The 12,221-nt window shown below is 39.2% G+C and overlaps 1 protein-coding gene across 5 annotated transcripts in view; it reads right to left on the reverse strand.

The window, feature by feature from the left end:
- Nucleotides 1-12,221, reverse strand: part of SOX5 (SRY-box transcription factor 5) — a 488,455-nt gene that overhangs the window by 56,557 nt on the left and 419,677 nt on the right. For all 5 annotated transcript variants that reach the window (XM_068401092.1, XM_068401094.1, XM_068401093.1 and 2 more), the window contains one exon: nt 4,450-4,596. In XM_068401092.1, coding sequence (XP_068257193.1) covers nt 4,450-4,596 — 147 coding nt within the window. The remainder of the gene's footprint in view (nt 1-4,449; nt 4,597-12,221) is intronic.

Below are 12,221 nucleotides of genomic sequence, written 5' to 3' on the forward strand. Positions count from 1 at the left end.
CTGGGTGAGAATGGAGCAAGCACACTGTTGGTCCCTTTCTATCCTTTGTATACTGAAAACAAGACACAAGACACAGCTGGTGCAAATGGCAGCAACTGTAGCGTCATCATCAGATATTCCTCAAAAATGAAAGAAGTTTCCCTGGAGAGTCTCTGGCCATTTTAAGGCCAATCTGTGGTGTGGTAGAGAAGTAAGCTCTAAGTCTTTCCAAGGCGATTTTATTGCTGACTATAGGCAACATGAAAAATTTTCAATCCAGTGTTTACTTTGGTGATCAGAGGATCAGATGATGTGAAAATAAAGTACAATCTTCGGTTAAGGATTCATACTGATATTTGTCTGGATATTGCAGTTGAGGAGAATCTGATAGTGTATATCGAACTGCTTAGAGCTGTTTCTGGCTTGTCTGAAACACATTTCCTTTCCTTGTCACAACTCCCAGGTGCTACTGCTGAGCAAATAGTAACATCACTGCCAGAAGTATTTGAAAAGAACAAAAAAATTGATTTGGACAATCTGTGTGCTGTTGCCATTGATGGAGACACAACTGTGAGTAGGGTTAGGGCTGAGGTCATAACAAGGTTAAAAGAAAAGTGCCCAGGAATTCTCTCCTGTCACATTTCACATTGAATTGCTCCTGTTTTTCAGTAGATGCTACAGACAATGCACTGTGCTCCATTAAATACACGGAATCATTTAGCTACATTTACAAGCTACATTGAAAATTCACCCTAGAATTACTGTACTTGAAAGGTTACATGGAAAGGGCTAGAATACACAGGTACTAGATGCTACATTTATACGTGCAACATGAAAAGCAAGGAACAAAGGCAGGAATGAACAGGGCCCCATCTGTTTACTAGTGAGGGTGATGTTGCTGTCCTTATTCAAGAGCATAACGCAACTCATCTGAAGTCAGTGAAGACTGTAGCTATCAGGTGAGAATCCTGGTACCATGGTAAAGGTCACTGTTCAGATAAACATATTCTCTATAACATTGCTTTTTTTAATCTCCTGCATGGCCCTGTACAAGCAAGAGGCTTGACGTTAATCACGAGATGGACTGGTGGGTTATTCTGCCTAGTCCTTATCTGCACCTATGCCTGTTCTCTCCTACTTACTTGGGACCGTGTAACACCTTGAACACCCAACAGAGCAGCATGCAAGCATTTACATGATCGCAGGCAAAATGTGCTTAAGGCAGACCTTAGAAATCCAGCACAATTTGGCAAACTTCAAAGATAGTTGCCTTTCAAACGGGTTGTGGAGGAGGCCTTGGTAAATTTGAATGGTATGATTAGCATACCGGCTGTTTTTAAAACTGCTCAAGAAGAAGCTGTGTTAAAATCCATTTCCGCAAGACACACGCATTTTCTTTTGGACAGGCTCCACTAGTTCTGTTTCTTAAAACAATTTTTCTGGCACAGATTTCTTCTTGGAAGAATGTACGACACCAGCTCAGTTTCTTAACCAAAACTTGACAGAATGTGTGCAGCACAGCATAATGGCATCTCTACTTCATGGCTTCCTAAAAGTTACAGTACAGAAACCTAGGAAGTGAATTTGACTATTCCAGGTCACATCTGTTGAAAGGCAAGCGAGACAACAGAAGATGCCAGGGTAGTCTGCCCAGCACAATGTTCAAACACTGGTGAGGGCCACTGATAAAAGGTTTGCCAAAACAGGAGTTGCAGGGATGTGTTCAAGTCTTACTAGATTTAAAGGATGATCCTTGGCAAACTCCCCCTGATGCTTCTCAGCATTTCTAGAGCCAACAGTTGTTCCATCTGCTGCTGAGGCCGACTTTGAAGAATCCTTGCAAAGAGCAGCGAACTAACTTTAACACTATACAAGAGGGAAAAAAACGCAGCTTTTCAGAAGTGACCTAGATGTTTGCCTGTAGCTTGACACGCTCTCAGGTAAGGCTGTCTCCTTGTCTCCAAACACTTGAGCGTATTACCAAAGCTGTGCCAGTGTAAACTGTGGGCTGAAAATAGAGATTCAGCAAACAGCATCTCTTGAAAGCTTGTCTAAGGCATTAACTGTCCATCTGTGGACGTCTGACGTACAGTTTGACACAGTGAGAAAGACCACCACGAACTAACTTCATGAACCAAGTTGCTGCTGGGGATTAAAAAAAAATATTAAAAAATGGCTGTGAAACCCAGACAGATACTCCCTGACAACAGCCAAAAAAAATAAATTTAAAAAAAAAATCAGCAAACAGAATAAACTTTTGGAGCTGTTGAACACAAACAAGCTTTGAAAAAGCAAAGGAAGGTTCACACAGACACAAATGAAGGTGTTTCATTTCAACACATAAGCTTCAGTTTCTGCCACTGTGATGGATTTGCCAGTGTGTTTTCTCAGCCAGGCAACTGCACTATTGTATAAGCTTTATTCTAATTACTGTAGGCTCTATAAAGGTTTCTTTATCATTTAGCATTATAAATAATTGTGCTTCCAGGCTGGAGTTCAAAGCTCAGTATAGCATCCGCACAACAGCACAGGCAGGTCAGGTGACCTTTCTCCAATTCTCCTCTCTCTGGTGCTGAGGACAGACAAAGTGATACGTCTGTCATACGCCATTACCATTAGAACAGAATCTTGTTCTTTTATTACAACTGAACTCCGCCGGATTTCTCAGCAGGAATGCTAAGTGAAATCAATGTCTTGGATTTCCAGGCTGAGCTTGGAGGTCACAGCCACTCTATCATTTCTCAGCATTATCCTTTCTCTTTCTCTCGCTCGCTCTCTGAGCCTCCAACTGGCACACAGCAGATTGAAAACAGCATGCATCACAGGGCTCACGCTGCACAATTTTACAGCCTTTTGGAGCCCCCTTCCTTTCCTTTTGGCCCACTTTTTTTTAAAAAATTTCAATTTGCAAATAAGTTTTGTTTGTGTCCTACAGAACTGCAAGCCAAAGGCACTGGAACATCTACAAATATGAAAAAGCAGCAAAACACAAGGGAGAACAGAGCTGATCTTGACAGCTGCCAGGAAGACGGTTATGCTTGATGTTACCGGTAGATACGACAGGCCTTCTAATTCCACAGTTGCCACAAAATAAATACTGTGTTCCCTTAGATCTCATCAGCCATTCTGCTTGTGCACAAGAGATCCAAAAACAACACCAGGATTTTAAGTGTAGTGGATCTCACAAGCTGCTAGCCAGACACAAAAAAAACCCTTGTAAAATGCACAAAAATCTCTTGTCAACCACAGACACAACTTTTTGGAAGAAAAGCCCAGAACTATCATCAAGCACTGCATGGCTTTGTGATTCCTTGCTCTACAGTACACAAAGGGAGAGGCTAAGCCAAGGATAACCTTTGGGAAGTCACAAAGTCTACACTAAGGAGAGAAGAAAGAAAACATAGACCCAGGGCTTGATTCATTAACACAACAGCTACTGGTTCCACACCATCTTTTTTATTCTTTGAACATGTATCTCACTGAGCTGACGATGGTATTATTTATTTGTCTGTTTATTTTTAATCTATGCTGTTTTACTGTTAAGGTAAAACTAAGACACTACTGTCAATTCAAGGAATCTTTTCTGACATGATAAAGGACATGGACAGCATGCTAGAGGACACTACCAAAAAGAAAGGACACATTTTTATCAAGCTCTTGCTGTCACCTAAATGGGACTGCTTTTTCCCTGCATTCCTTAGTTAAATTCGTCCCAGTTGTTTTGCAACACCTAAGATGTGCCATTCAATTCTGACCCCTTACTTTTGCTCAGCTGTGGCATACGCTGAGTTCATTTTCCTCCACTGGACATATTCTGTGCCTTTTTTCTAGGTACAACTAGTCTCATGCTGGCAGCGTTATACAGATGTGACTACAAGCTGCTAGCTTGACCTCTTAAATGAGTATGGGCCTAATTGCCCCGCTATGACCAAGATTACTCATCAGATGGACAGATTCCAGCTCTGTTCTATGACACAACAGACACTGCTTTGGAGACTTGTTCCTCCACAAACACCGACTAAACCCCAGGACAGGATCTGGCCACAGATGAGATGCCCCACCGCTTTCCATCTCTTGTTGACACATTGCTAACCTGACTCTGGTTTAGCATTCTGAAAGGAAATGACAGTTGCATGCTAAAATACGAGCTGGTCACCTCAGCCTGCTGCCTGTTACTGACGGTGGAAGAAACAGCAGTGTGATAGGTAGGACACTGCAAGGGAACCCACAGGATCTCAGCTGAGGTGGTGGTGCCTGTTACTGACACCGTGTATGAATGGTTGTTTGGTATTATTGTGCTGGGGTCTTCTCGCTGGAAAAATGGCACTATGAATAACCTCCTATTTCAGGAAGCCATCCTGAGAACAAAGTTGCTTGCAACTGAGATGCACACAGATACCCTTCAGAAAAAAAACACATGCAAGTACCCACATTGTCAGAAACACAATGCTGTAGGGCCTGGTACAGTACCTTGCTTTTGGGTGGAGGGCTGTTTGTGCTCTTGTCGGTGTGTATGCTGGTAGGGGATACGGCAGCACCAAGGTTACCCTGGGGTATGCCAGGTATCTTGCCTCCCGGAGACACTTGCATCGCAGCAAGTTGGGCAGCATACAACTGCTGTAAAAACAAACAAAAAATGGGGTGTGTGGGGGGAGAGAGAGAAAGGAGAGACATTATCAATAAGTAAGCAATTTTCCCAAAACTTCTCCTACTGCAGATAACATATTTTCCTTCCGATGGGTATTTTTTATTTAGCTCACTGATATATTTCAAGACAAGAAATGTCACCTTAACTTTTGTGACTCATTCCTCAGGGGAAGAATGACAGACATCACCATGAGAAACGTCCCACCTTCTTTGCGTGTCCAGGGATTCAAAACAAGGAACAAAAGCTAATCTTCATGGTCTGCCTGAGCCACTGTGCAATCTTACCTTTCCTGAGACAACTTAGGCTTAACAGCATCTCCACCAGTAATACGCACTGACCCCTGTGAAATTCACATGTTTGATATGATACTCTCTGTGCTACCATTTTACTTTCCTTTATCTTACTTGCTACGTTTGCCTTGTTTTGCACAGGGAATGTCAAAATTTTGTTTAGCACTTACTGTGAGAGTCCACTCCCAGTTGGGTTCTGGGGAACCACTACAGTCAATATAAATATATACGTATCGATGGTAATGTACTGTCCCTCAGCAACTAGAAGCTCCAGTTAAGACTAAGAACGTTTTCTGTGATAGATGCAAAGCAGATACACAGTGGGAATGTTTTTCCCTTCAAAACTAAACCAGTAAGGCACTTTAAACACATATCTGATTACTAGCATTTGAATACTTATAATCACAGTCATCGGTTTAAAGTTAAGCACTACAATAAGAGTTTAATGGACAGAGGTCAAAAGCAGAGAGAAAACAGGCAAACTGGCAGTGCCTGGAAGCTCCCCTGACTTCCAAATAAAAAGTGGAGAAAATAAACGTGGTGGGCAGGAGAAGCAGCAATTGTTGCTGCTTTGTGAATAGAGAGGAATTCAGGTGAAACCAAAAAGAAGTCAGATGCCCGAGAGAGCAGGTAGTGTAGTAACAAAGGCTTTCCATCCTCGGTCACAGTATCGGTTTCAAACACTCATGCTATGTATTATTTGTTCTGTGCAGTACGTGTGTGACGTGCAACACTGAACGATGGTGCTTTCTGCCTGCAGGTGCTAACAGAGCTTCTGAGATGCAATGTGACAAGAGATAACACACAGGAACATGGAAGTGGATGTTAAAAAACAAGCGGGCTTCAGTATGACTAGTCTAAGAAGTCTTGTTAGTGGTGCTTAGTTGTTTTGCTGTTGTTTTTAGTTAACTGTATATGCTGATAAAAGAACAAAGGTCAGACTGGAGGGCACAAAGAAACACTAACCCAAACCAGCAAGTTTGAAAGAGGAAAATGAGGATTCATTACAGGAATATTCCACATGGAGCTGTGCAAAAGGTAGAGAGACACTGCTGATGTGAGTTCAGAGTACATGAGCCCTGTAGCAAACACTTAACTTGATGAAATGGGCAAGATTTACTGCTCTGAGTCTCGGACAACCCTGGACACTGTCCCGTGGTTCCCTGTACAAACTCATTCCTTCACTGGTGCACAATCCTAGCCCTTTCACACAATTAAAAGTAACCCATTTCTGCTCTTTTAGGTGTAATCAGGCACCAAGTTCTTATTTCTTTTTCACTCTTTCTATTCTTTTCAGACTTTCTCTACTTTTCAGTTTCAAATCATTTTTATTTCTTTTCTCTACTTTGATCACTGCTTGTTCCTTATTTTTCTGTACTACTTCATCACCACTTACCCATTCTTTTCTGTCTAGTCTCTCTTTCCCTATCACCCATTCATTCATCCATTCTCTCCTTGCCTCTTCCTCAAATTTATTTATTCATTTATTCGATGTGTTACCCCCAGCGAGTCTGAGCCAAATAGATGCAAATCAACTACAGATAAAAGTCATCAAAAACAATCTAGCCACAAATCAGTCACAGATTCAAATGCATGTATTTATCAGCTGAAGTTCAAATTCCTTCATTCTTTCAAAAGAAGACTAAATCCAGCAGGGAGACAGGAACAAGGATCTCTGTGAACCAAAGAACTACAGCAGGCAGTTCAAGGAAAACCAAGACAGCTTTATGTATGAATTAATATATCAGAAGGGCAACAGTTGTTTAAGAAATAGGATACATGACTAGGAAACAGCTCAAACATAATCGGACTCTGGTGATGACAAAGCAGAACTGGGGAAAGCTTTTCCTTTTCTTTTGCTCCCTATTGAAAAAAAAAAGGACAAAACAAATTGAGGCAACTATGGGAAAAAGACAAAAGAAAGTCAAACAGCCATTGAGCAGGAAATGTTCAAGCTTGCTCATAATCTATAGATTAGACATCAGAGAGTATGTCTAGTCCACAAATAAAGGTAATAGTCAGTTTGGACACTTATCAGTCTTGAACCAACCGGAGATCATTGACAGGCCATACAGGGACTGGCCTGGTGAGGACTGAGTCTCCCAGAAATTTCTGTGAAATTTCTGTGCCTTTGGGGAAGAGTTTTCAAACAGCATCCTTACCTTGAAAAAAGAGGGAAATCTCTTCCTCAAACATAGCTCTCAATGTTCTGCTGAGGTCCAAAGAGTGAATCACAAGAACCAAACTATATGAAATACATGCATAACACAGTGTCCAAGAATCTGTAACATCTCACACCTGTTCAGTGGTCACAGAGAAATGTGTTGGAAGCCATGGTTCCTCCTTACAGTATTGTTATCAACCACCTTTCTGACAATGCATGCAAAGCAGACAATGACCGAATAAGCATAGGAAATGAATTTCCCTATGCAACAGCCCAGGAGAAAGCCATATTTTTAGGTGATAAATGGAATATATGGAATTTCAAATGCATGCCTTATTCTCACTTCAAGGACAGACATTCCTCAAGAGAGTGAAGCACACAGTATAGTGTGGAGTAATCTGGAAGCAGGGGTGGAAGAAAACCTATAAAGCCTTCATTCATGCTTTGCACAAACTTCTGTCCTCCTGTTATCAGATTCAACATCTCACCTCTATTTAATTCATTTTGAGAACTAAAAACAAACATTAAATAAAATCTAAGAGGTCCCTTGTTAAAAGCACCCTCTTAAACAGTCCCTTCCTGAAACACAAACCAACTATTCTACTGAAAACCAACATCAGGCCCAGCTCTAAAGCGAAAAACATGTAGCTTATGAAATTGCAAGGATCTGAATCCTATTTAACCAGTAAGATTGCTCCTATATTCCTTCCCCCATTTAAAAAAATGGACAGAAATATACAATATGCAGCACATTTCTTAGACTGTCAATATTTTTGAGCTTTGACATTACTGAACTTGCCTGTTCGTATTTAGTTGTTTTAGGACATGATGACCTTTAGCTTATATCCAAGGAAAGGGCAATGGTGTGACCAAGTGCTGTGAATCAAGATGGCTAAATGACAAGAATTTATGCATTCATTTCACAGATAAACTGAACTCCAGCAAACAAACATTTCTACCCCTGCCTCCCCAATAGTTTCAGATTTTGGAACTGTTTGAATCAGTCTCTGTTGAAACATTCAACTATCATCTAAAATGCACCCTTACACTTTCCACAGTAATGAAACCAAGACCTCAAAAAATGCAATGAAAATGATGTTATTCTCTTTCACTGCTGTAATACACTGTTCTTAAGCCTCTTAATTTGTACCCCAAACAGAGACTCCTGAAGCCACTTCCACTACCTTCAGCTAACCTAAAGGCTCAGTCTCAAATTCTAGCACTCAAGGAGGTAATTTTGCTGCACTACAACTCATACAGGACTTTCAATCTATAGGGTCTTGACCGGTTTATTGTGACCAAGGCACTGAGTTGAAATCAGTGAAGCACTACTGTTTTAGAGAAGTTTATTTTTGCTATACATAATAAATAAAATAAGGATAATATTCTCAATTTAATAAGATAGATAACACTCCTTCAAGAAGGCAGAATCGGGCTTCTGAAAAAGCAATTAAAAAGTAACATCTATTGTTTGTTTATAACTAAATAACTATGTTTCAGCTTCCCTGCCCATGTGCAATATTGCATTCCTCATTAACGTCTTCTTATTAACCTCTTATGAAAACCTGTATGGAAGCAAAATCATCAGAACAAAAGCACAATGTGATACACTTTAAAATGAGCAGGAGGTATAGCTATTTTTTTTAATGTTGCTCCTCTGTTCTTAAGCTATTAAACAAAAATTCCCCCTTCTCCCTAGGTCACCACCTGAACAATTTATAATTCTTCCAATTTAATATTAAGCAGAAGTATTCAGCTGAACTCTCCAAATGGACTAGCTCTAACAGCTCTTGGCTTGATGACTCTGTAGTACATCAACAGCAAAGCCTTAAGGTTAGACCAGCTTTGAAAACTTTCCCCTTGGGCATTGTTGCTACATGTTAACAATGCTCATTACTGCTTTGAGGGTACACTAAAAATGAATTCTTGTTCTATTAATACAGAAAATGAGAATGAGATTTAATAGCAATTTTAAAAAGGGTTGAACAAAGTGTTAGCAATTACATAGGCAGAGATAGTTGATTCAAGCACCTATAGGCATTTGGATTACAGTATTATCTCTTATTAAAATATTTTTATTAGTGAACAGTAGAGATTAAGAGCTGTTATTAAAAAAAACACAGAGAGACAGAGACAGGTGGTACTGGAAACCGACTCAGTTACTGCAATAAATTTGTTTCTGATATAAAATAGTTTTTCAGCAGAGTTACCACAGCGATGAATTTACAAACCACTGTGCTTAAATGTTCAAACTGTTGACTGATCCAACACTTCCATTTCTTTGTTATGCTGAGACCCGTCATTAAAAATATACACATGAATGGCCCTGTTTGAGTTTTGCATAATCTAGGGGGAAAAAATGGTATAAATTGACATTCTCTCATTCAGAATACATGAATTTCATTTTCGTTACCTCAAATCTTATGTTTACTTAAGGCATGCAAAGTGTCTGATTATGGCAGAAAGAATTAATTTTGGGTCTGTTCAGGTGGGTGGGTTTTTTTATTTAAAAAAAAGGACACAAGGAATTAGAAAGAAAAAGGAATTCACTTAAATATTTGACATACATCCTATTGTAAGAGAGGTTTTTAAAGGTAGTGGCAACATAGATAAAAAGTTAACTATAGAAATTAGAATTAAAGCTGCACTCATTAGTGATTGGTAGCAATGCTTTCTAGGCCTTCTATGAAAAAAGTTCTTCATTTAGCTCTTCATTACATGTCTGAAAGGTACAAATACCAGATTTACATCTCTTCTGTGTCTGAGTTTCCTTCAAAGCTTGTTAGTCAAACATTTCAAAGGGACACACTAATTCGTACATTCAAAACTTCAGCAAAGGCTTTAAAGTGCCATTTGTTTGCACCAACTGGGAGATTTTCAGAAAACAAAGATAATATGTGAACAAAAATTCAATAAGATCCTTCAAAACCTTGCCCAAAGAACCCATTGCAAGGTGAATTTTATTTTGTTTCAGTCTTGAGTTTGCTAGCTTTCACTTTTTTTTTTTTTCAGATAAGAACAATATAGCTCGAGATCCTGAGATGCACTTAGAGTATTTTGGTTTATTTTGGTTTTATTTTTTTCTTTAGAATTCTGAACTGAACACAGTTGGATAATTATTACTGTTCTACCTACCGTACGTCTTTATCACACCAATTTCCTAAAAGAAATTGCCCCGGCTCCCAGTGCTGAGGTACACATGTGTCTCACAGAGACTCTTTCTGGCAGGGGACCTTGCCTGAACTAGTGTTTCCTTTATTCACCAAGTAAAAAATAGCAAGCTGGATGAATTCATCGCAAAACTGTGGACCACACAGAGACTAGAGAAGATAGACTCAATGTTGAAAAGCTACACTGTTCTCTCCCATGGCCACAGAAGCCAGCTAACTTCCTTTGAAAACTCCCATCCTAGCTTTGCTCTGTATTTAGCCTAAGGGAGGAAGATGGGTAAGTAAATCATGAATTAAGGAACAAGAATAAATACTTGAAGGTTAAGACCAGGCAAATTAATATATAAGTAATATGCTGCTTTTAATCAGAGAGCATTGGTAACACTTGGAGGAACTGCCTAGAGAAATGGTGGATTTTTGACTCTTGATGTTTCAGTCAAGATCAGATGTGTTTCTGGAAGATAAACTTTAAACAGAGAGTTTACTATGCCCAATAATATTTTACATCTTGTTTTGTCAGACTAGACAATCTAATAGTCTCTCTAGCCTTAAAAAAACCTGAGACTTAGAAAGAAACATTAAGAAAAACAAGTTCTCATTAGAAAAACTGTAAAGCATTCACAAACAGAACAAGGCTCCATTTATACATTTCTTGCATGTGAGTTACAAGAACAGCCTTGTAACCACCACCTCTTTCATATTAGAAAAACATCACTTTTAGAATCAGTAACCACAAGTTTCCATAAAACATGATTCTGGTAGCTGATCTCTAGTGTTCCAGGCCCACAGCCCTTATTCCTGAGAATAATCTCACTGTAGTCAACAGGACCGCTTTGCCTGTGCCAGGCTGAATGCACTAGTTCTTTTCTCATTTGGAACTTCCATGGTATGACCAGCTGGGGATCCTTGACATCCAGAAACAAGGCTGGAGTCCAGGTCACTAAAAAACTGAATAAGCTTTAAGTCTGTATTTGAAGTAATAAAAGACTTCTATCATCACTGCAGAACACTCAAAACAATGCCTGCTTTGCTTGTAAAAGAGTGGATAAAGTAAAAAATGTAGGTACAATTTATGGTAGTTCTGAGTTTTGTTAGAAACTAATGTAATTTCAATGGATAGGACAATCATTTATCTAAAGTACAACTATATTTGTATTTATAGTAGCTTCTATGGGAAAGACACTTGCCATAAGACTCTGCAAATGTTAAAGAAATTCAGCTCTCCTTGAAAAGCAGTCTTTAATTCTGGTGATGGATAAATTCTATTCAAATATTAGTAAGGTGAGAATCAGCACCCATGACATCAACAGACCATTCCTGGTGACACAGGAAGACTGTAGGAAACTCCTGATTAGAGGCTAGACCTCATGGCTCCTTTGTCCCATGCCTTAACAAGAAGACAATCCTTCTACAGGATGTAACTGTAGGAACTTATCAATAGACACTTCCTATCAGAGGCTAATAAGATCTGTTAGTTTCTGTGATAAAATATCATTGTAAACTGTGTGTTTAAGATTGTCTTCTCTTTACAAATGAAGAGTTTTTAACTGGAAAACTGCCCAAGTGGTCTACATATTCATACATACCATGTTCACACTGTATGACAGTAATTGAAATAGAGTGACTATATGGAATGCATATGGGAGAGGAAACTTGATAATGTCCTCTGGAAAAAGCTTGTTGGATGAAATGTTGCAGATGAAGTGTCCCCTTCAAGTAAAGTAATCAATATTGTACATATTTTTTTTAAAAAAAATTAATCTGGCACCGATTTATCCCTACAGGTTGTTGTGCAGCACCAGAATATAATGTATTCTTGCTGACATTACTATTGTTTATTTTTATGGCAACAGAACTTCTTTTGTTAGAAAAAAAGAGAAAATAATTTCTTTAAAGTAAGGACATACTTTTGACGGCATACTCCTTAAGGAGTATACAGTAAGATGGGCTGTGGTAATGTAGAAGACCAA

This window comes from Nyctibius grandis, chromosome 5, assembly GCF_013368605.1.
Source record: "Nyctibius grandis isolate bNycGra1 chromosome 5, bNycGra1.pri, whole genome shotgun sequence".
NCBI classification, from domain to species: domain Eukaryota; kingdom Metazoa; phylum Chordata; class Aves; order Nyctibiiformes; family Nyctibiidae; genus Nyctibius; species Nyctibius grandis.